The sequence below is a fragment of the Micropterus dolomieu genome, linkage group LG23, assembly GCF_021292245.1.
Source record: "Micropterus dolomieu isolate WLL.071019.BEF.003 ecotype Adirondacks linkage group LG23, ASM2129224v1, whole genome shotgun sequence".
NCBI classification, from domain to species: Eukaryota; Metazoa; Chordata; class Actinopteri; order Centrarchiformes; family Centrarchidae; genus Micropterus; species Micropterus dolomieu.
This window is the reverse complement of record NC_060172.1, coordinates 18,097,464-18,122,395: the sequence shown is the minus strand read 5'-3', so window position 1 is coordinate 18,122,395 and position 24,932 is coordinate 18,097,464. Positions and strand designations below refer to the sequence as shown.

Here is a 24,932-nt window from a genome sequence, read left to right as displayed (position 1 = left end):
GCTTCACCATCACCACCCCAACAAAAGACTCAGATAAAAGTATGTTAAAACTAAATTACAACACAACCAATTCCATAAATACATAAGCACATGTGTGCAACTGCATTATAAAGTAGTGTCTATTTTCCTTGTTTAAATGGATGTTGCAGTGGGAATTAAATAATTTTTATAAGTTGGATTTTTAGCCAGAGGTACTCTGAAGCTGTGGCCTGATAGGAGCTGAAAGGAGTGATAAATGGGGTGTGAAGGGTCCTCAGTGATGGAGTCTGCCTTTCTTTTAAAGGTAAAGGTCTGAAAGTTGGATTTCAGTAGTGCCTGTGGTTTTTGTTGCAGGTTTGAAGATTCTTGTGAGTTTTTTCTTGCTTTTCCATGTGAAGAAGTTGTTCCAAGATGCAATGTTAAAGTGAGAACTGATTCAATAAGTGACTGTTGCTAAAATGTCCCATCCGACATAAATACAATTCAGGTGATGAAACTATTTGTTGACTTCACTTCAAACTCGTAAAGGTACCCTGTGGAGTTTTTGACCACTAACAGCACCCTTGAGAAATGTTTTTCTCCAGGGTATGGGTGTGCAATGAGGCACAACGAGTAAAGGAGATGGATGCTCTAGACAGTTTATTGAAAGAGCTGAATAGTGATGAGGATAAGGTTACTTAAGAAGACTGGTTGTGTCTGAATAAAAGTACAACATACATGTCACGTGAGTACAAACAAGATCAAATCAAAAAACCTTTGCTGTTGTTGACTGATTCAAAATCAAACAGGAATAAACGGGATTAGCAAACATCCTAATTATTTAACACAGAACCTGAAAGGGCATAAACAAATAAACAGCATGGATAAAGAACAAAGGAACTCTACTGTCCATCAAGAGTCTGACAATGTTATAGGAGTGTAATATAAATCTGTGGAGTACACTCATTTAATTCATTACAGGCGTGTCAGTGTCACATTCAGCCTAATTGTGAAGCTGTCAAGTACACACACTTATTTTCTGAAACAGAAAATGTTATAATCCAATCTACTACCTGTAGCCTGAACTGAACCTGTTTCCCTAAGACAAAATGACAATTACAAGGTTACAAGGTAGATTTATTTGTCATTTCACTACACAGGGTTGTATAATGACATGAAGTTTGTAGTTTCTTTTATCCCTCTAACATAGAGCAAAGCTTACATACAAAAATGATGCAATTATATGCAGAAATCAAACTGTATTTACATGATGAGGGCTGAGGATGAGTCTCACAGCTTTAGGGAAGAAGCTGCTCTGGAGTCTGGTGGTACGACAGCAGATACTTCTCTATCTATTGCCACACAGCAAAAATAACTAAATTTTAACCTAAACTAAATCTCTAAACCTAACCCAGACCCAGTGACCTGGAATTAATTTGGTCAAATAGATTACCAAAAAACACATCCTCACTTAAGTTTTTCTTTTTTTGTAACTTTGCAAGCAGCACACATACAACAACCCCAAAGGATGCACTCACTTCACTCACATCAATTACTATTAACTATTTTTCTTTCTTCCCCTTTTTTTTATTACTTATTTGTGATTAATTGCTGTCTTATTTCCTTTGTAATTCTTATTGTACGGTGTAATTATAATAACAATGGTTATGTAGAATGAATGTAACAATAACAATCAATCAAATTTGGAATGCTTTTTTGTCATGTTCTATTATATCATTATTATTATTGGAATATTATACATGTATTTTAGTGTCTGCCAGTTTTTCTGCATGTCCCGTCTTATCCCGCCCTTTCCTCCTTTCTCCCATACACATGCAATAAATCACATAAACAAATGTCAAAAGATTAAACAGACTTCCCCTGAAACATATGGTTATTACATTAATTTAAATCACAGTAACTGATGTTACATGATGCTACTGAGCATGTTAGTACTGCTTAAATGATTTTGACTATACTTTTATCCTTGATTTCTTTGTTTTATGTATGTATCATGTTGTGTGGTCATTTTTCAGTGTTTTGTTTTTCCCCCGGTATAACAATGAAGATTATTAATCCATAATATGTCACATTTTCGCCCACCGGTGGGAAAACTCTGAAAAGTAAAAGCAAAAAACCAACTGCCAACTGATTCCCATAAACTGGCTAACGTAATAAAAGCCTCCATTGAGCTCTGTACAAGAGAGATTCTCTAGGGGGGTGTATAAGCAGCTGTTCCAGGCAGCCCCCGCCCGCCCTTCACTGGAAAGAGAAACTATGACTCCAGTCATGACTATTGCCAAGTTTGACAAAGACCAATAACAAATAAATTCAATTCATTCATTGAAAACAATAGTTGTGATCTTAGTTGAGGCTTTTAGAGGAATAAAGTTAACAGAGACAGATGCGGAAACATCATTGTTCTCTCTGTACCACTATTACTCAGCAGAAATACATGAACGAGTCTGAAAGCTACCTTGTTTTGGGCCAGACAGTCGCAGCAGAGCCAGTGAACATCACAAGATACAGGGGAACTTTCAGAGTGACCTACCACCTCCATCCTGTAGCTGACAGAGAGCCAGAAGCTGGATCGTCCTCTAAAACTTTCATGAGATGGCAAGACACTCCAAACATTGTTTTTATCCTTCTTTAAACTAGTGGAAAGCTCAAAAATGCCCAAAATACACATTTAGATGTTTATTTTAGTATGCTTTGTCTATTTGCGTCTGTAGATTGCTCCTAAATTCACCAAAACTGCATGTTTACTTGTACTACAAAAAATAATTGTCTTAAAGTAAGTAATCAACTGGGGGAGTTGATAGCTATTTTGGCAGTTTTTACCCTGTTCACCAAAAAAAAAGTTTTCTCTCCACTTCAGCAGCACTTACATACACCATCCTTTCCAGTTTTATTACTATCTATATTCTGAAGGTTTTCACATAGGGGTTTATTCATATATGATTCATTACCTGATCTGTATAACGTTTTATTCCTAAAAAACATGGTGAAAATGGATTTTTGTTTAAGGCTGTTGACAGTATAGAACCTGGCTTCATCCTATGATGAGATTTCTGTTCTGGAAATGTATGCAAATGTGCACATATTTAATTAGACAAGGCCTTATTTGCATATTTGAACAAAATTATTTTTCCCTATTCACATTTATTATCTGTGGAGGGCAGTGTCTTGTGCAGACTCTCGGGTCAGTTGAAGCTGGCAGCAGCAGGAACACAGCAGCACTGCAGGCTTCCACAGCATTTATCTAACTGTCTGTGAGCAGATCACACACATCAAACGGCCTGCAGGATGGGACAAGGATCAGACAGAAGAGATGGGATGAGTTATGGAGTGTGTGTTAGTATGTATGAGTTCTGGGGAATTTGTGAGCTTCTAGTGAAACGAGACTTCTAGTGAAGTCAGTGTACCCTCCTTGGCATCTTGTGTTTTTCCATTCAACAGTATGCTCTAGAGTCTAGCTTCATCCTGGTTTATGTTGCAGACTTTCCTTGCATTCATTTTTGTCTTTGTTGCAATTTGTTAAACTGTCTTTACCCCAAATCCACAAGCCTGACAAATCATTGTATCAATTTAACGTATAAAAGTTATATAAATACAAAGCACACAGAAACCCATATTACAAAAAAATAGTCATTGTTTTAGTGATAATCACTAAAAAATTACTATAGGACAGTTCAATGTTGAAATGTATTGTTCCACATTTTATATACACAAATATAGCAGAAAGATTTACAAAAGTAAACTTACACAGTCTGTTTACATGTAAATTATGTAATCCCAACTAACCTTAGTGCTTTTATTCACTGAATGTCTGAATGTATACCTATAAATCAATATAATTATTACTAATTCAAAGTTTTAAAAATGTATTTTTTTAAATGGCGTACAGACTAAGATACTGTGTGAAGGCCCCACATTTGGGTGTGCGGTTTGAAAGTATCAAATACTGATACAAAGTATTAATACATGTGTCAATTGGATCTTTACCAAAAAAACAGATCCATCACATGTTAGACCACATCCTGGACACGCTCTTGTTAGTGCTGCAATATTTGCATCTCTGCTGCTGTTGTGTGCATGGGTTCTTCGTTCACAGAATTCACATCACAAACATTTGTTATTTTACCGTTAAAAACTATTGAACTTGTGTTTAAACATGCATTTGATTAAGCCATTTAACAGAGAGTAGTAAAAAGAAATGCCGCATGTTTGGTTTATTATTGGGTGGCAATTAAAACACACTCAGAACTAGCCTGTTAATAATACATTCACCTCATAAATCATGACATGTTTAATTCAAAACCAGTGCTGAGAAAGTACTTCTGAGAAAATGATAACTTAAAGGCACCGTCTAGTGATTTAGTTCTGCACTTCTATAGTGATGGGGGACTTCCGAAAGACAAAAAAAACAGAAAAGGTCAAAATAAGAGACATCCTAATGTTTTACTTCAAAACATTCAATCCTACTTTTCCCACAATGCAACTCATAAGCGTCTCATAATTGACCCTCTCTGTCTAGTAAATGCCCACATCTATGAGCTCCATGAAGACAGTTTTCTGTTACAAACCCAAATAATAGCACAAGAACATGGAAATTAGATTTTGGCTTTTGAGTAAAAGCATAAAATAGATGTAACAAAATAATCTAAAATAAACTTTAAAGCATATCTCTGACTTCATTCAGCAAATGGAGCTGGCGCTGATGTGATCCTGTCACCTAAATGCGATACTTTGGTCACGTGACAACAGGCATACCTCGTCTTGTTTCAAGGACCACCGCCTTCGGTTCCATTCACTGAATGAAGGCCGTGAGACGTGGTTGAAAGCTCTGAAAGCGAGTAAATGCGTCTTTGATTCATATCATCACGGTTATTTTCTCAGACTTAGGGTTGCCTCCTCCAGAGCAACAGACAACATTATACAACCTCTTTCACTGGGAGCCCCTTTAAAATGTTTCTTTTTTATGTTACTTCAAGACGGTTTAAAAGTGACTTAAACAAAATGAAGTGTCCATAATCTTGTTTCAGGAATAAAGTTTATCAGGTTATCTGGCTAACTTTGTTGAACTGATGTCAGAAGACTGGGTTTTCACTCAGATAGGTCACTAAACCAGCCTCTCCAAAGTTTAATTTAATTATTAATTTACAGTGAGAATGTTTGCTAGATGAGATTAACACACTTTTCAGAAATACACTATTTAGTGCCTTAAATATGATTTCTGTTGACAGACTTACTTGACTTTTTGTTTGGATTCAAGTAAAAAGAGCACACATAATCCATGTTGCACCAAATTGCATCATGTTTGAGTCTTGCCAAACTTTGTTTTGAATTTTCAGCAGTGTAATTATGTTCTTGCTGCCAGGAAGCCAAGGAGGCGTAAACACAGGGCCCATTATACACCACATCATAGTAAACAGACGAGAGGACACGCTTTGTTGTAGGCCTCTAGAATGGTTTTCCTTGAAAGTTTTACATCCTTGATTATGAATAAAGTATCATCCTGGAATTGCTCTTTTTCAAAACTTTAAGGAGGTCCTCTGGAAATACATAATATATTTTATAGCATTTATATTATTGGATTATAAAACAATCTCTCTACAGTGCAGTAAAAGCAGAAATCTGCCTTAAATCTTAGAAGGTGGGTGCCCCATGGTACGGTGAACTTAATTTTGTGTCTTCTACATGGCATAGTTTGTCATCTAGAGGACAGTAATATGACCTCAGGTGATTTTCTTAAGATATGGCTCCTTCTTCAGGTTAAGGACATAAAGACTTCAAATGACTCAACACCAGCAACATCAAAAATTCTCAGATGGTTTCATTTAAATAACTGCTTGAGGTCCAAAGAACTAGCTCCTTGACCAGCCACAACAGTAAAATGCAGCATACTGATGCATCAGTATTATGAATTCAATAGTGTCATACATGTCACCGAGAACGGGTACTCTTACTTGATCATTTAAGTACATTTTCCTGATAATATTTCTGTACTATTGCTAGTAGGATTTCACTTGAAGGACTTTAAGTTGTAGTGGTGTATTTTTACATTGTTGTATTGGTATTTTTGTTAAGGATCTAAGTACTGCCCAACACTTGACATAAGTGTGCTATATCAGCGATAATCTTTTTGAGACTACGCTTCATCCTGCACTGTTACTCGCAATGTAAAACATCCACAAATTCAAGCATTAAAGTTAATTCTGAGCCCAACTCAATGTCCACTTACTATTTTTTCACCCCACAGAACTTTCAACTGCATCAAAGTCTTCATTGGTAGATTGTGTTTGCTCATTGTCTGTTTAGCAGATTACATCCACAGCAAACACCATCTGATGATGAAGACCGTGCGATACAGCTGAGCAGAGACAAAAAAAGCTAGTATGTGAACCTAGAATGACGGTCACTGTGTGTGTACTTGTATTGTGTATTTGTTTTACAGCATATCATAAAAAGAACTATTGCTACAAACATTTGACTGTTCAAAAAAAAGCTGCTGCTGAGTGAAAAGCTAGAATAAAAAATAAAATAAAAAAAGCCAGCTGTTCAGGGCCTACATTGAGACAAGCAGCCTTCATTCCAGCTCCACCACCATCCGGACACAATCATGGGGTTTGAAACAATTTCATCAGATTAAAGGGTTGTTTTCTCATCACATGACACAATCACATTATCCATCAACCAAAGCCCTTTGGAGTCACAAGGTTTCCAGTTGACAAAGTTTTTCTGAACCCAGAGGTCCACTGTTATATAATTAGAAACGAATAAAACAAGGCATTTCTCACAATCAACCGTTTCTTATCTGATCATCACACCATCTTTCCAGCACTTGCCATTTCTGGAAGTGAATGTCCGTCTTTCGAAGATTACAGTGCTTATTAAAAAATGCAGGATCTGAACAAGGCTTAAGAGAAAACACGAAGAAAAGTGTCATCACCACCACCAGCAGCAGCAGCAGCAGCTACACAGATATGTCCTCTGCTTTTTATTCGGCCCAGTGTGAGAGCTTGTTGGCTCCATTCCCCACAAAAAAAAAAAATCTTTCTGCTGGATTATGCAGCAAAAGCAGCAGGAAGGAGAGATAATGAAATAGTCTGATGAAAGAGGCAATAGAGCACAGCACCAGTGGTCACTACCATGAGTCACTGAATAATGATTTCATTAATTTACAAATGAGATCTCCTCGGTGCAGTTCACACCAACAGCAAGTCCACTAACAGTCCTAAATGTATAGGCATCAGGACTGCAGTTGTTTTGATTATATGACTAAGGCCTGGTTAAATTAGCCACTGCACTGATCTGTCAAATATATCACAGCTCTTTCCAAGTCTCCATAAGTGTCAAATTGTTTTCTTGACTTGGACACAGGATAATTTATTTACACAGTGCTGTAAACACCAGTGACCATAGACTGATACTCATATTAAGTGATCTTTCAAACCACCAGCAACTCTGTTAACAGTCCATTCACTTTCTACTGAGACAGATATTAGCTGGTTGTTGGGTTTTCCCCATTTCCTGGCAATGAAAAGCTGCCTGCAACAGATTTTTTTGGATGAAACTACTAATTAGCATTAGCAATCAATCCCCAACCAATACTGCAAAATGTCTCATATATCTGCAATGTCACTGGCACAGAGACCGAAGCAATCAGCAAAGTCAAACTGGCCTTTGGGCAATAGTGCAGGACCAGTCTTTAGTGGCCGAAAAAAAAGAAATAAGTTTTAGACTTGATTTGACTTTGATACTTGTTCTGTTTTTTAGGATAAGATCAGATTATAACATGTTTATCATTGATTCAGTGTATCAAAATACACTGAATATTTAGTACCTTAATTCAGACGTTTTGTGGCTTGAAATTCTGCAAGAGATAAACTTGCGGAATCACGCTTTGGCTTTCATAGTTCAGTCTTGATCCTGTGCATCAGATCTTTCTGGTCCACCATGTCCGTCTGTCTGTTCCAGCGGTGGTAAGCCAGCAGAGCGATGTTCTTGGCCGCCACTGAGCTCATCTCCATGGCGCTGCCGGCCAACTCAATGCCATTCAGGTAGTAAAGGTTGGGGTGGAGCTCCACGGGCGGCAGACCCTGGCTGCTGCCGTAACAAGGGTAGGCCTGCCACTCTGTCACCTGCACTGAGTAGTATGACCTAAGATTCAGGGGTACAGTAAAGGAGGAAAGTTGTTATTGCTTTTAAACATTTCTCATAATGACAGGGCATCGTCATTAAGTGTTCATAGCATGCAATAATAATAATGTGCATGGCTGCTCTATACATGGAGCAGACTGAAAGATCTCAACAGCTGTTCCATGGATAGCAGTGAAATGTTGAACAGACAGATGGATTGCCATGACATTTTGCACATTTATGCCTCCCTTGGGATGAACTGTAACAACTGGTGACCCTTTAACAAAATGACTATATTTTGGTTAATGACCGTTTTGTGCTAATTACCAAATATTAGCATCTTAACACCTGTGAACATGGTTAATTACTTTTTTACATTAAATGATTACTTTCTAAAAATCAGCATTTTAGCATGTTGACATTGGCATTTAGCTCAAAGCAATGTCCTCACAGAGCAGCAGATCATTTTACTTCTTATCTAAAAAAGAAAAATCAGCAGACTGGATGTAGAGGAATTGTTTTAGTTGGGCAGTACTAAAGCTGAATCGATTGGTTTGTTAACTGATTGATTTGACAATTGACAAAAGTTAATCTGCAACTATTTTGTAATTTTCTAAACAAAAACACAAAAAACTCACTAGCTCCAGCTAATAATCTCAGCAAAAAAAGAAACGTCCCTTTTTCAGGACACTTAATTCTGTAAACATCAAATAACTTCATTGTAAAGGTTGTAAACAATGTTTTTCATGCTTCTTCAATAAACCAAAAACAATCAATGAACACACACCTGTGGAACAGTCATTCAGACACTAACAGCGTATAGACGGTAGCGAATTAAGGTCAAAGTTATAAAAACCTTCGCTGGACCAGACAGGACTGGCAAAAAGTGCTCTTGACTGACGCCGTTTTTTCAGCAGGGGTGATGGTCAGACTAATGCTGTACCCTTGAGGGCTAGGGCCATTCCCCCCCGAAATGTCCGGGAACTTGCATGTTCCTTGGAGGAAGAGTAGGATTACATCTCACAGCAAAAACTGGAAAATCTGGTGCAGTTAGTAAGGAGGAGATGCACTGCAGTACTTTATGCAGCCGAAGTTGAAAGTGAGAGGACCTTTTTTGCGGAGTTTATTTGTGAGTTTTTTGATCGTATAAGTTATTTGAAAATCATTAGAGTTTGGACAGTTGGTCAAACAAAACAAACAATTTGAATAGGTCAACTTGGGCTTTTGGAAATTATGATGGACATTTTAAGTATTTCCTGGATCAAACAAATAATTGTCAAGAGATTCTTCAAATTCTGAAAACAATAGTTATAGCTGCACTAGTCAATCATTTTCAGAGCTTAGAAAAGCGAGCTTGTGACTGGGAGCACTTGCCCCTCCCTCGTTATCACCCTTCAGCAAGTCCCTTAACTCCAACTGCTACAATGGAGCTGCTCAGTGGCCGGCAGATCAGACTGTGGTTGTACTGGGCAGCTTCCCAGCCTGAATGTGTGTAACTATGCAAATGTGATCAGAGTGTTCCTGCAACAGAGAGGCTTCCTCTCAGTGAAACTTCCCTGAAGAAATAAAAGGTAATAAAATATCATGACTACTTAAAGAAATGGATGACCTGAAGAGTGTCTTGAGCTGAGTCTTGTCCAGAGGTTGTGGCGAGAACACTTTATAGACTCCGGCCTCTTGTGGCTGCTTACGGCGAAAGCCCGCAGAGATGTTGACGGGACAAACACTAGCCACGCTGTTGAAAAACACATCGGGAGCCTCAGTTGTCAAGACGCTGGCAAAGGGAAACAGGCGGGGGTCCGGGAAACCAAAGAAGGAAGTGTTGAGGTAACCGTGGACAATGGTTGCTACAGTGCTGTGATAGTCGCCGGGGAGCTGGTCAAGGGGAGGAGTGAAACCCTGGAACTGGACTCCAGACCCGACACTGGCCTGGAGCGGCGTCGCCAACACTACAATGTCATACACCTCTGATCCCGTCCCTTCTGCTGTGGTGAAGCTCAGCTGGTACTGTGGCGCCTCCCCTGTAGGGAAAACACACAAAATGAATATCAACAGCAAAGTACATGATCCAATTACAAATTCATCAGTCCACTGGCGTTTACTGGAATCTGGAAACATACAGCACGTTTTTCATGTCTCAAGATGTCAGTACTAGCAGGCAAGTGTTGATACACAAGAATGACAAATATGCATTTCTGTGACAGACAAAGTTTTGGTGGAATGACATTCACCAAAAGGTCCCCAGGAAGAATTAAGAGGAATCACTTTTTTGAAATTGCAACACGTGAAATTGCCTACTAGAAATGTTCAGATATTCAGTTGTTATAAAAGTCAAATAATCATGGTCTTTCTTTACTTCACTACGTGTGAGGCCTCAGTAGTGTCACTTTTTAGTATATATATTTTTTAGTGTATCTAGCATGTTCAGGTTGCATGAAGCCCCAGGGTACAAATTGTTAAGTTCCCGCTGTGGGCCATCTCTGAGGACTGCATTACTGTTACTTCATGAGGCACACAAACTAAAAAATCTTTATAAAACAATTAAAATGAATTAGTCACTTGATGTGGTCCCATTCAGCCAACATCAGGGTTGAGTACCTGAGTAGACTGGGGAGATGGCGTTGACTTGTGCTTGCAGCACGTTAGCGTTAGCCATCTTCAGCAGGCCTGAACACACCAGCTTGTTGCCTCCTTCCACCGCCCACAGGTTGTTCTGGGCACCAGCTAAAGACACAGCACCTATAACACACACACATACACGCGCGCACGCACGCTTAGTCACAACAGACAGTACCAAGCGCTATACACCAATTATCAGCTGCCCACACACTTTCCTGTACTATCACTCTCAAAGGCCACCCATCATCTCACCTCGTTTTCCTCTATTCTATTCTCAACTTCCCGCCCCTCCGTCTCCTGTATCTGTTCTTTTCCTTTCCTCTCTCTCGACCTACATCAGCAGGGACGTAGATGTTCAGCTCCATGGCCTCCCCTTCATCCCTGTCTCTTTCCCTCTTCTACTGCTCATTTCTTCACACTCATCTGACCTACAAAGGCAGGGATGCTGACGTTCTGTCCATAGTTGACCCTCATGATGGGCGCGATGACCTCGTCGATGAAGCGCTGCGACACACCCAGCTCCAGCAGCGAATCCGAAAGCGGCCTTCGGGTCATGTTGATGAAGCCACTCCCCCCGAGAGAGTCCAACAGCTCCTCCACCGAGCTGAAGGCGTAGCCGTGGGCCTGGTACTTGTAGATCCTATATTATACATGCGCACACACACCAAATTGTTTATATAGTAGTCAATCAGTAGATAGATTTATAAATGGACATACTATATGAATCTTTTCCCTCATTCCTATCTGAAAGTTGGAATTACCACAAACTTTTATCGTACGTGACAAAAAACAGACTGAGGGATAAACAGCCTCACTGTTGTTGAATTAAAGAGGAGGCAAGAAAGACAAATTTATGCAGAGATAAATCATTTCCTGAGGGAGGAAATAGAGGTAGAGTGTGAGAGAGTCAAGATGACATCCCTGCAGCAAAGGTTTTGATTTGTCGGCGTGATGTGTGATTTTGCGCACCCCCTGATATCTGAAACAGGACGGGCTGAACGTAAATATATACTTGTTTTATACTGTGTTATTTTGTTGCTGGAGGATGAAGAGAGCTGCATTTTCAGAGACCTACTTAGATCAGCTCCATGTCTTCTTCGTTATCAAGTGACACCAGAAACAGACAGGAGAAAATATGAAGCAGACCAGGCAGACCAGTCATGTACAGTTTTGAAGAGGTGCAGGCATACGTAAACTAAAGTGGGGTCCCTCCACGCACCCTACAGACACATGTCAGACACCTACAACAACCGCTTCTGCACAGGAACATAAATCAGGGTACAGCTGCACCACAGTTACATCCTGTCCCAGCATGCCAAGCAGCTGCAATGACACTAATCAAACAGGGCATGAACATATCTGGCTCACCTCATGAATTTCTCCATAATTTCCTCTACCCACATCTGCAGGCGTATGAAGCTGATGCCATAGCGCCACCACAGGCGGAAGAGGTCCAGCAGGTACCAGTCTGTTTCCTCCAGAATCACCTCCTCGCCGTTAAACACCGCCGTCTTACCTGCAATGCTGCGACGATACTTTAAACCTTGAGGGGCGCACACACGATGACAGAGGACCAACGCACACCCACAGACAAACACACGGGGAGGAATTTAATATTGAGGACGTTTTGAATGATGTTGTTTCTAAAAGTAGTCAATTTAAAATGTGTCTGTCCATTTTTAGTCATGAAATCAAAAGGCGTAATGGACAGAAAATGTTCAAATAACAATAAGTCTACATGTGTATTGCATTGATTAACTTATTTTTCTTTGAAACTTCCTGGACATTAATATATACCTACAATGTAAGAACCGTAAGATCATGTGGTCTGATTATGTTGGCAGGTCACAGAGAGCCACACAGGCTTTCTAAAACTCAAACCATTGACCTTTCTTGACCGATGATGATGGCTCTTCCTGCTCAATTTACATCTGCTGCAGGCACAAAACGAATCTCATCAAGCCACATACTTATCAGGTTATCGGAATTCTCAAATTTCCACCAGGAAACACATTTTTTTTTAGCTTTTAACCCTGAACAGATGTTTGTAGGTTCCACTTTGAATCATCTCTGTTGCCGTTTTGTTTTTGAAGCCCAGCTCTTTTTAACTCACTTTCGCCTATTTAATATGGAACCATGCAGCCTTTCTGTTCAAAAATAATTAGAAAAATGACAGACAGAGACCTTCGCAGTCACATACACTTATTGTCCTCTTGGCCTTTTAAACCGCGTGTGTGCGTGAACCAACCGAGTTGTTTGACAAACTCCTGCATGTGAAGGTTGAGGGAATGAATGATGGATCCTCCAGACTCGTAGTCGTTATGGTTGACCGTTACAGTGGCGAGACGGCCTCCGACGTCGCCCTTTTCAAACACATCCACCTGGACCTCCGGACCAAAGTGCTGCCGCAGGAAGTTAGCCGTGGCACTGCCTCCTATCCCTGCCCCGACCACCGCTGAGAGAGGAGAACAGAGGATCAGAGCCAACGACAGACAGGAAAGAGTGAAATCAGAGTGTGGAAGTTAAATGTGTATTTTAAGATGCAGCATCTGGGTGTTTGTTGTGACACGGTCTCACTATAAACACGTATGTGTCTCGAACGGATAAAGGAATAAACAAATCATTATTGAGCAATTAAAAAGTAATAAAAGTTTCCTGTTATTTGGCAGCTGTTCGTGGTCAGTGGTCATAATACCTACAGCTGGACAAGAGGAATGTGGGTGAGAAACAATGGTGCCTTTGATGGGAGCGTTAGGGCAACTTTGAAGTGGGAAGTAGGCAGAGCCGCTGTTCTGTGAGTATTTTTTACCACTGGAAATTTCCATTGCAGGGTTTATGTTTAACAGTACCCTTAATATTAGTCAATACAGAATCAAGGGAGCCTCCTCCTTCAAGCTAACTTCACTGGTACAGGCAACAGACAGTGATGGGTTAAATTCATATTCTGCCATTTTTTGATTTTCGACTTTTACTTATAGTTAAAGTACTTGAAACTACAACTTATAGTATTTAAGTACATTTCCTTTGCTTCGGCTTCTCAAACATGAGATTTGCTACTTCTATCTGTTGTGTGTCATTGTGTAGTGAATATCTTGGACAAGATAATGAAAATCATTATTAGCTGCAGCCTTAGTCCCAAGTTGTATTGCACATGTAATTTTTAACCATACCTTGAAAACTGTACGGCCCTTTGGTTGCTTTAGGAGTTGGCCTGATTTTAAGTTGCTACACAAACAGTCTTCCATCTTAAATGATGGTGCACCAAAAAAAAAAAAAAGCAGCAGCTCAAAGTAGTTGCCAAATTAAGGGTGAGAGGAAAGAGAAGGGGTTGGACTGTGCTGACTTTAAAAACACAATCCCTTTATTACAGCCTAGTACGGTCGACTTAAAAGATAAAAATAAATAAATTACATCACATTCAACTTAAAAAATGTTAGCCACATGCCATCTGCAGATGTAACGTTTGCTAACCTATCAGCTAATTTAATGTCTGCTCATTGAACCAGGATGCAGCTAATGACCTGTATTGTTATCTCTGCCAGACCAGCTTGTAACCCCCTGACTGCGGGCTAACGTTAGCTAAACTAAACGTTGGGCTGTGATGTTGTAAAACGCTGCTTTTCTTGCCTATTTTAGACGGCGGAGCTCCGTCGACATGAGCGGACCCAGCCGGGTCTCCGACAGACTGCCAGGCTGACAGCACGACGACGAGCAACGGGAGCAGAGAGCCGCCCATAGCGGCAGCAGAGCAGAGATCACCGGGAGGAGAGGAGGCGAGCTGGTTAGCCGGAGCTAGCTAGGTTAGCGCCTCTCTTTCTATTTTCTTTACACGGACAGTTTTTGAGAACTAAGCAATTTACATGTCGGTTGACTAACGTTAAACCGATAAAGTAACGTTTTAAATTGGATTTAAGATACAGCATCAAAAGATGGCTTTTGATGATCACGATGATGCAGATCACTTTACCAATGAACGGTTGTTCACCTGCAACGTCACGTGATCTGAAAACTTGGACAGATACGTTCACGTGCTGTCGGAATAATCGGTACGAAAAACACGACATTGTAATTTGTAATATGTGAGGTTGTTACCGTTCATTTCTGTCAATGTACAATTATTTTATTATATTAACACTGATAACAAGTCGGGTAAGGCAGTATTTCAGTGGTTTTACGGAATGTAGCCTACTTGTGCAGCAGCAACAAATCTGGAACAAAATCACCAAGTTGCAAACTGTTTCACCATACTTGGACAACATAACACATCACCCAGACACTATACAAATCCGTCCATGTGGTTTCCACATTACGACTTAAAGCCTCCTAGGCCATGACACAAGTCAATTCATCCCCAGCACTGCTCCATGTAATATAGTTTATTTGTTTCCCTTTTGTATTATTGTTGTATTGGATATTGACTGTTTATTGTCTACCAGCAGAAGGCAGTTGCAAACGCAAGTTGTTTTTTCTTTTACAACCTTGTTGTAAAATGACAATTAAATTACCTTGAATAGACTGAAGTCGGAAGAACGACTTCCAAACTCACGCCTAAAATCCGCTGACTCCGTCTACAGAGCAGCTCGAACCAGGCAGGAAGTCAGACACAGAACGGCATAGAGGATCCGGTCAATCTTCAAAATAAAATACACTGTGGACTCCCGATCGTAAAACAATAAACACGGTTAAAACGGACACAAAAGGAAATCATTTAACTACGTAGCCTACTTAATCAGTAGAAGCACAAAATGCAAACACTGGTTACCAGATCAACAAAATCTAAACATCAGAAAAGTCAGGCAGGTAAAACGCTCTGATTCTGAAATGCTCCGTGGGAAATGCAGCCTGAAGTTGACGGAACAAAACGATGTCACACAGAGCTGTGAAGAAGGTAGCAGAAGCACGAAAATAACAAATTAATAACAAGTCAATAACGTGGGGCAGGCTGCACGCTCCGCTGCTGAAACGCCTCTGAGATGCTTCCAGTGGACTTTGACGCCGGAATGAGGACGCATCAAAACCGTGGCGCAGCCCTAACGTGCCGTAGACGGATTCAGTAGATTCCCGGCGTCAGGAAATAGGACCATCAGAGGAAAACGCGAATGCAGCAATAATGAATGAGTCTACATACTTCAGGCATTGCTGTAATTCTCATTTTTATAAACGCAGCGTTTACGAAGCGTTGAAAGATTGAAAGTAGCCAAACACGTAATAGCCAAGTGTATTGTGCTCCACGGAACAAACCCCTCAATAAAAAAAAAAAACAGGCGTTAGATTACGGCTAGTTTTTCCATGACTAGTCCTACTGGATCAGAACATACAGTGTATGTGAAATGTTAATGTAGAATAAAAACTCCACAGGACGACATATTGAAAAACAGTGGAAGTTGTTTTTATTTTATTCAACAGAGAAAACCACTGAGCAGAAACTAACATTCACACTGAGCCGCTGAAACAATGACTGGCACAGTGGAGCAGTAAGGCTTAAGGACGCCTCAGACACATGCGCACACACATACACACACGCTTGCTCGCTCATGCATGCACACACGCACCACACACAGACGCATTCTCACACACACTCAACTTCATTTACATCCTCTATCTTACACCTCTGTGGCTGCTCAGGCAGCAGCCTTATCACTATCCCTCTGATGTGGTCAGTCAGAGGTGAGGGGTCAATGGTCACCTTGAGATCAGGTAACCACTGTTTCCTGCTGTTGCCTTAAACGCAGGGCTATTTCAGGGCTAGGAGGCGACATAACACAGAGACCTTAACCGTTCATCTCTATGGTACATCTCTAAGCAACATGACCCCCCAGCAATAACACTGTGAGGCCAGCCGTGGGCCTGGAGGGCGGGGTTCAGGGGGTGTTGGGGGAGGTCATGCTCTGGCCAAAGGGAGGGCAAGGAGGAGAAGGGCACCGGCCGAGAAGATGATGCGCTTGGTCACTTGGTAGAGCGTCGGGTGGGCTCAGAGGCGGTGGGGGGAGGCGGTGGCCCACGGCGGTCTAGGTCTTCGATGTAGAACATGATGAGCTTCCTGCGCTCCTCTGGGACACACTCCAGAACAAGGTACCGCTTGTCGTTTTGAAGGATCTTCTCCACATCCTTCAGATGCTGCTCTGATTCCTGGATCAGCTTTCTCGACCTGGGGGAAGGGAGGATGTGACACAGGCAGATGGCACTATTATGAACAGTTTCCTCTCTGTGCACTAGAGCGTCTGGGAGAACAGCTGCTGTTCAGATTTTGGTTCATGTTTATTTATTACAAACTATTTTGTCAGACTTTCCTCTGCAACAAACCACTTTATAACTCAAATATTTTGAGGGGCCAGGGGTTAAAAAACATCTCTGTCTATAAAGGAGACAAGACGTGTGTCAAATCTTTTATCACCATCACATCCTGTGTCATCTACATGTTTGCAGCTTGTCTCAACTCAAACTCTACTTGCCCCAGAATTCTCCAATCATTTACCCAAGATATTAAGCCTCAAAAAATAAATTATGGAAAAAAATCTCTCTCAATCTGTTTAATACTGTAGACAATGAAGTGAAACTTTGTCTGAATAAGTGGGAAAATAATAGACTGTGATAAGTGGAGATGCTTGTAGATACTTTTGTTGTTTAACAGGATCAAATATTTCAGGCTGCAATTGTATCAGATTATGTATACTGAATAGATGTGCAACAAAACAAAATGTAAAATTTATAATTAATTAATTATATGTGCCACTTGTTTTGATTAAACCTTTCTGGTATGTGGAAGTGAGCGTACAGACCTGTATGTGATGAACTTTGTCTCCTTTAGCAGAGTTCTGAAGTCAGCTTTGGCTGTGATGTACTTGTCTTTAATGTAGTCTTCAAACTCCCGCTGTCTCTTCTGCAAACACAGATTAACATTACTTAAACAACTTAAAAATATCAACCACCCCCTTCATCAATTCAGACCGTCAAGACCGTTCAGGCTTGAGATGAGATACTGAAAGAGAACAGTGACTGTATTGAGTTGGAAACTGATATAACTATAGCAAAGAAAGGTTAAGGACTTCTATCATTTTGACTAACAATACTTGTAAATTACTGTCAGAAATTGACTTATCTTTTTTATCATTTTAGAATTATACTGCAAAATAACATAAGCATCCTGCCTATGTTACTCATTAAAAGTCTTACCCTGTCACTGGAGGAGAACTTAATACAGCGAGGATCCTCTTTGATAACCTTCTTCACCTCCTTCCATGTGGTTGTCAGAGTGATCTACAACGCAAACAAAAAAAATCTGTCAATAAGCTTATAAAATTAGTCAGGGATAAAAGGAGTATTGTTTTCCTTCTCACCACATTGGTTATATGTGCACACTTCAGAAAAAAGCTAATACAGACAAAATGAATAGCATATTGCAGATGACAAGCAGGCAACTTTTCCTGCTATTGGCACTCCTCACCATGCTGGTCTCATCAAGTAGCTGCCTGAAATGTTCTTTCTTCTTCTTGGCCAGTGCTTCTACGTGTTCGTTGAACAGCTTCTCCTTCTCCTCTCTCTCTAGCAGTGACGCCGACTCCCACCGATGGTCCTTCCGCAGGTTACGACGCGTGTCTGACCAATTTGCGTCTGAAGACCGTACCTGAGGAGAGAATAAACAGAACACTTTAAATTCAGAGGAAATATCATTTAATGCTCCCAGGGATCAAAGTTTCTGACAAAAAGTCAAACTATAATGGCACTGCTTATTCTTGGGTTCCTGCCAACATACTTACATTTCTGAAGTGTTTAGAAAGTGCTCTAAAACATCCTATTTGATTATCCCTGCAGTCACAATTGTACCTATAAAATCTGACTTGTTTCTGCTGGAGCTCAGCTACTATGCCTTATCCGAATAGCTTCGATCAGCTGTTACTTTCCCATTTTCTTATCAAATCTTGTGAAAAAGTGACTGGTGATGACACAAATAGATTAGGACTTAATGAAAATATGATACATTTGTTCACATTACAGCAAGTTTCATAGGAAAATAAAAACGCTGCAGAGCATCTCACCATATCAGACATGAGAGCTTTGAAATGCTGGATGGCCTCCTCCCTCTTGTGCTGCTCCCTCTCTCGGTCGATCTCTTTGGTCTGTTCTGATCGGGCCTTCTGCACCTCCCGCTCCCTCTCTCGGAGACTGGCCTCGATACGAGCCTGCCGCTCCAACTCTCGCTCCTTATCGATGTCCACGTTCTGTAGGATGACACACATGGTCAGTTTAATTTTGTTATACGACACAGTGCGGGCTGAAATCAGAGCCGTAAAGCAGGGTTAGTCAGTGACAGCAAAGTTATCGAACGGCTGGAATGATTCATACAATGATTCTTTTGAACTTTAATGTAAATAAATCACAAGAACCACACAAACGGTTTATTTATACTAGTGAAATCATTTCTTAAGTAAAGCGTAATGTAAATCCAACATTTGTGTAATTTGTTTCAGTTACATATTCTCACTCTCCCCGGTCAGGCTCTTTAACACGGTTGACAGTTAGTAAATTTCTGGCCGTCTTTTTGAACTCATCTGTGACACCGGAAATTCTTGGCCGTTTGACAGATGATTTGATCCATTTCCGCAGTCGACACCGGGAGATGCTCTGACCGGTTTTATTTATTGCCTCTATGGCAATAAAACACGTTACACAAGCCATCAAAAACTCCCTGAGGTTGAACTTAGCTTCATCAACACTTTTAGGGACAAACTATAAATGGACTGGAAACTCGTTGGCCTAGCAACAGTAAGGCTACAAACGAACCATAACGCAACACCGTCTGGATGAGGCAGTCTTTCCATTCAAAAAGAATATCTGAGGTTGTTAAAAATATGTTGTCGTCTAGTCTTTGAATATAATACAACTTCCAGTCTTTCAAACGTAATTTCCAGGAAAGATATTTTCTCATATTCTGTATTTTTATTTCTATGCAGCCCCACATTTTGTCCATACTGTCCGCATGTGCTCACAATCCATAGACACTTAAAAAGATAGGAAATAGCAATAACATGCTCAAATTAGTAATCAATTCATCTATTAGTTGCACCATCCCCAATTTATACCCACACGCGTACAAAAGTAAAAAGCAATGTTTAAGTCAACCCTGAAAATAACATCACAGCGGCTCTCTTGCAGATCAGAACTGCTCCTACCTTGGCTTGTTTTTCCATGTACTGTTTGAAAAGTTCTTCTCTGAGTGCGGAGCTCTCCACAGCCTTGTAACGTGGGTCCGTCTCTAGCCTCTCTTTCACTTTGCTCCACCGCTGGCTTCCCTCTATGTGCTGCTCACTTAGGAGGTCAAAGAAGTCAAGCTTCACCTGGGAGCAAACACACATCAAAACAATTTAGAAATTTGTCCAAAAACCAAGGGGAGCAGGACCCCGGCAGATGGTAGAGCATCAGTAACTTGCTCAAAGGCAGGTCAGCAGGGCAATAAAAGCCTGCAAAGGTCTTGACTCATGGTCATTCGACCTCTCTAAAAAACACCACCACATTCTTGTTCCAGAAAAAAGATACTTTACATATATATTTGAGTCATACCTTCTCTCCTCGGGACTTGGAGTCCTCTTTCTCTCTCTTCCTCATAGCGGTGATGAATTCGATGAAGATAGCCTCCCTGTCCTTCATCTTCTCTATGGTCTTAAATCGCGGGTCTCGACCATGTTTCACTGCAAATTCACTAAACGTTGTTCTGTAAAAATAAAAACACTGCAGTTTCAGTTTTTAACAAAGCAAAGCTAACAGTTAGAAACATTAATGAAATGATCTGTTCACCACAATGAAAAAGACAAAAACCTTATGTTAATTACCAATTGGCCTTTAAAACACTGATCACAAACCACCAGTAGAAAGACCTGCCTGTCCCATTACCTCGCTGTGAGCTTGGCCTCCTCCATCATCCTCCTGAACTCGTCTTTGGCCTGCATCAGCTTGTTCTTCTTCTCCTTCCTCTCCTCCTCCGCTCGCGTCTTCACATACTGATCAAACACCTGATGTAGACACGATCATAAAACTATGACTGAAAGATTTATAAAAAAAAAAAAAATACCAGTACATGGCTCAATCCTGTCAGAAAGTCAGAATAAGTAACAGTGAGAGAAGAGAGTAACCAAACCTGTTTCCTCTCTTTTGGGTTGAGAAGAAGGTAACGTGGGTCGAACACAATCTTATGAAGCTCTTTGTCCCATGTCGAAAATGCAGATACCTACATGTAAGACAACGGTGATATTAGACAGACAGCTAAGTTGTTTCCATATACCACACTATAAACATGTATATATTATAAGATTATTTGTCTACATCCAGTGAAAACGTAACAAAAACCATTATCAAAAACTCCATCATTATGGAAATTTTCACAATTTTGTCCATGACAATATATAATCTGAACAACCAAGAAGTTACATGACAAGGGAATACGTAACAACGTATAAACCTTCAGTAAATCCTGTCTATCTTAGGTCTGCCAAAGTGCCTAAAAGCCCAGTCCTGTGGAAAAAAGGTGTCCTCAAACAAGAGACTGACAAACTCCGTATTAACATATGTAGTAACTTCAGCATAGGATTGGTGTTACCCCTCTTTCCAGCAGCATTTCTCTGAACTGGGTCATCCGGGCCTCTAGCGGCACTACAGCTCGTTCTCTGGCAGCTCTGAGCTCTGCCTCCATTGCTGCTTCCTTCTCAGTCTCCGCCTCCTTTACCTCCTCCTTCCTGTGAGGGTGAAACCCCAAAAGGTCAGGAGAGACCGATAAATGAGACCATAGAGATAACATGAAAACTGACAGTTGTAGATATATTTTTAAGAAGATATGGTGACTCCTTTATTAAGCGATAAGTGAGGGGCGACATGCACAACGTACTTCCTCTTTTTGGCTTTGGTTGGTTCCTCATCCTGATTTTCTTCAGTAGCAATGGCCAGTTCTGGCTCCTCCTTATTGACACCTGTGTATGAACACAAAATATTTACAACACACTGTAGCGAACAACGACTAAGAATGATAGCAGCAGTCTTATTATTTTTGTTTACATCCAGATCACAGACTGTGCCATTGACTACACAAAATTATCTTAGTTTAAAAATCATTGGTGCACCAGTGTTTCTCTGGCCACCAGTTTTGTGTGACATTAATAACCCATGTAAGAAAGCAATTACCTTAAATCTCATTATTCACAATCAAAAAGTACTTTGTTCCATGTCATAACCCCTGACTGCGTGTTTGTCCACACCTGTCTTCTTGCCATCCTCCAGGCCTCTTTTGTGCGGCGGCTCCTGGATGTGCTTGTCAACGTCAGCTCGACCGACCAGCTCCTCGGGCCGGTCCCACATGGACAGCCGTGTTGTCGGGTTGTAGAAGAACACGCGATCATCACCCGTCCACACCACACACCTGATATAAGAAACATACGCATACACAAACACAGAGATTAGAAGAGAGAGAAAATTGCATTTGATTAATTGCTATAAAGTGGAGTGGAGAGATGTGGTGGGCTGTGATGTGTTGTGCGTACCATGGCGTGCCAGGGATAGGGTTAGTGGCTATAGGCCTGGCCTTCTGTGCTGCTTTTTCCTCCTCCGTCATTTCTTCTTCTTTAGGCTCCTTAAGAAAGAGAGAAACCGGTTATCTGATTTACCATTACATTCATATTGTTTACCTGTAACTTATCTATATGCTTAGATTTTTTTAATTATTTATTTACAGTGTAAACATTGTCTTTAATTATATATTATTATACTACATATACAATGTAGTATAGTTAATGTTGTGCAGTGTACAGTAGGGCTGTAACGCTTCTGACACAGAGACAGAAACCGCGACACAAAAGTCCGTGATCTTGTGTCGTGGTTCCGAGGGACAGAACCAAGTGCTGTCTAACTAAGTACACGTGGGAAGTAGTAAGGGCAAACTGTAGGCCCATTTTTTGTAAATATTACAACGCAAAACTATTTTATTGTCTTCTAACTGAGTGTGTCACGTGACTATTTTGGTCTAGTCGTGATTGAGTTTTCATGCCTGCAAGTTAGGGTACTTTAATAAACCAAGATGAATAATGATGATAATAATAATAATAATACCCCCCAAAAAACAAAAAATATAAGGTATGAACCAAACACCATTAGTGTACAGCATTTCTTGCATTCTGAAATATTCTAAATAATGTAACCATTTAACAACATGCTATTCTTCACATACCTCTTTATCATTATTAGTGTTTTCTGCTTTGTTCTCTTCATCCTCCATCTCCATTGCCTCCGCTTCCTCCTGGGCCTCCTTGAGCTTTTCTGCTTCTTTTTCTGAAGAAAAGGAGAAGAAGGTAACTGAAAGCTGCCTTGTGCAGCTCAGTAAATGCAGCGTCATTAATTCTGCCTTGTCAGGTCCGTTTCCATAAATGCTTTATAAAGGGTGGACTTATTAATTATCAGTAATAACTGCAAGTGCTGCTGGGAAATCTCAGGACAGCTAATGAGGGATCAGGGTTCTTGTATTTGGCTGTGTATTTTGTGTGACAAATGACTTTTGTTGGTGAGTGTTGAGACTGGTGATACTGGAAACCAGCTTGAGCTTTGTGGGTTATCTCACCATGTCAGACCCGACAAAGTTACCTACCTTTCTCCACCAGGGCCTGTGGTTTCTCCCAGGTGGACTCCAGTGTTCGGTTGTTGTAGTAGTACGTTTTCCCATCAGCTGTTTTGTACTCTGACCACTCAGGGAGGTGCAATGATCCGGCCATGGAGGCAGGAGCTGCCGAGAGCGCCAGCTGTGGGTGCATCATGGAAACTAAAGGCGGGCCCATGCCAGGGAGCATGCCTGTCATTAATCAGAGAGGAAAGAGACAGACGATTAGCTGAGAGAGTCATCTTTCTGGCTGAGCCACTAAAAGTAGCTGCAGTGGACTAGAAAAGGCATCAGTTTGCCCATTTGTAATCAAGTACATGTATTAGCAAAAGCAGAGGCCAAACAGAGCTCCACAGGCAGAATGAGACTGATTCACTGCAACTTAAAAAAAAAGGGGCTGCCACTCTAAGCACCTGCATGGTCGTCTAGAGGAGTAGATTAGTGTATGAATTTAAAAATATATATAATTTAGAAACTGTCTAAAGAAACTGATAGTTAACAAAACACAGGCCATATACACAAACAACCAAAGCAGTGACCACACACACACACACACACACACACACACACACACCAAAAGAAAACAACAACATGACCACAACATGTAGACCTAACTCTGGGTCAACAGTACCTGGCATTATTGGAACTCTCCTAACAGAGATGGTCTCAGCCCAAGTCAGTCACCAACCTCACACCTCCAAATGACAATCAACGACTTGGCCCTAAGTAACAATTTAAATTCTAACTTTCAAGTGTCCTCTCATTTACTAAAGTAAAACAATTACTCTTATACTATAACACCAGTTCCTGAGGACAACGCACTTACTGAAAGCTGAACACGCTGTTTGCACCAGGGAATATTTTTGTTTTATGTTTCCTGTTTTACACAAGGATAGCAAGTTTCCCGGTACAACATCTTAAAAATATGCTTGTGTGAATATGCCTTGCAGAGTAAATACAGTAAACATGGTAAGTATACTGACACTTGAGTTTAAACGAGCTTTAATGACAATCGAGCTAAGTTCTAGGGTTGGACAATGTCTACAATGAAACATTGGGATGGACGATGTCATTGCGGGGGATGGGGGGTTGGGGCAGCAGCCGTCTTATGTACATGTGTTCTCGCACTTCACTCGGTAAAAAAAATTGGTAGAATATTAACTTACGTTACAAGTTGCTGTGGATATTTTACACAACGGACCAGGTAAAGTAGCAGTTAACACACAGGGTGCAGATGTTGGTTTCAGTTGTTTGACAGGCTACGTCATTAATAAGCCGACGTGCTGCTCACCTGCTGCTGTGATAACGGATCGCTGGTGGAAATATACGGAAAAAAAGATAAGTTCTCAGTCTTTTAGGCGACTTTATAAAACATACTGCAGATGGAGAAAATGGAGCAGACGTGGGGAGAGAGAGGCGGGGCAAGCCGGGGTGTTTACCTGAGGTGTATGTGTGTGTCAGTGTGGGGAGAAGAGAATTCCGAGGCAGGTGCAAAGCATACTTAAAAACAATAATAATGTTCATGGCCATTAAAACCTACTTTCACAGGGTGGTATAATGTGAAAATTTTAATTTTGTTCCT

The 24,932-nt window shown here is 40.7% G+C and overlaps 2 protein-coding genes across 5 annotated transcripts in view; both read right to left on the bottom strand.

Annotated features, from left to right (window-relative positions):
* Positions 1-597: 597 nt before the first annotated feature.
* Positions 598-15,313, bottom strand: LOC123962606 (prenylcysteine oxidase-like). 3 transcript variants are annotated; one of them, XR_006823008.1, is made up of 8 exons: positions 14,347-14,709; positions 12,968-13,174; positions 12,088-12,262; positions 11,148-11,359; positions 10,699-10,839; positions 9,710-10,121; positions 7,805-8,121; positions 598-3,257 (listed from the first exon to the last, which is right to left on the bottom strand). XR_006823008.1 is itself a non-coding variant. In XM_046038770.1 (7 exons), exons 2-7 carry the CDS (start codon positions 12,990-12,992, stop codon positions 7,872-7,874), a joined length of 1,215 nt encoding a protein of 404 aa, XP_045894726.1. In that variant the 5' UTR covers positions 12,993-13,174; positions 15,225-15,313; the 3' UTR covers positions 4,176-7,871. The 3 variants fall into 3 exon arrangements, 2 of the variants coding, with proteins under 2 accessions (XP_045894726.1, XP_045894725.1); XM_046038770.1 differs by lacking the exons at positions 598-3,257; positions 14,347-14,709 and adding an exon at positions 15,225-15,313 and having other exon boundaries at positions 4,176-8,121; XM_046038769.1 differs by lacking the exon at positions 598-3,257 and having other exon boundaries at positions 4,176-8,121.
* Positions 15,314-16,086: 773 nt separating this feature from the next.
* The window catches only part of LOC123962605 (transcription elongation regulator 1-like), a 19,468-nt gene continuing 10,622 nt past the window's right edge, over positions 16,087-24,932 (bottom strand). For both annotated transcript variants that reach the window (XM_046038767.1, XM_046038768.1), the window contains 15 exons: positions 23,342-23,542; positions 22,928-23,028; positions 22,245-22,333; positions 21,963-22,123; positions 21,596-21,677; positions 21,311-21,446; positions 20,852-20,941; positions 20,608-20,726; positions 20,278-20,428; positions 19,890-20,054; positions 18,756-18,938; positions 18,164-18,343; positions 17,893-17,976; positions 17,499-17,599; positions 16,087-16,867 (listed from right to left, as the gene is read on the bottom strand). In XM_046038767.1, coding sequence (XP_045894723.1) covers positions 16,666-16,867; positions 17,499-17,599; positions 17,893-17,976; positions 18,164-18,343; positions 18,756-18,938; positions 19,890-20,054; positions 20,278-20,428; positions 20,608-20,726; positions 20,852-20,941; positions 21,311-21,446; positions 21,596-21,677; positions 21,963-22,123; positions 22,245-22,333; positions 22,928-23,028; positions 23,342-23,542 — 2,045 coding nt within the window. In that variant the 3' untranslated portion in view covers positions 16,087-16,665. The remainder of the gene's footprint in view (positions 16,868-17,498; positions 17,600-17,892; positions 17,977-18,163; positions 18,344-18,755; positions 18,939-19,889; positions 20,055-20,277; positions 20,429-20,607; positions 20,727-20,851; positions 20,942-21,310; positions 21,447-21,595; positions 21,678-21,962; positions 22,124-22,244; positions 22,334-22,927; positions 23,029-23,341; positions 23,543-24,932) is intronic.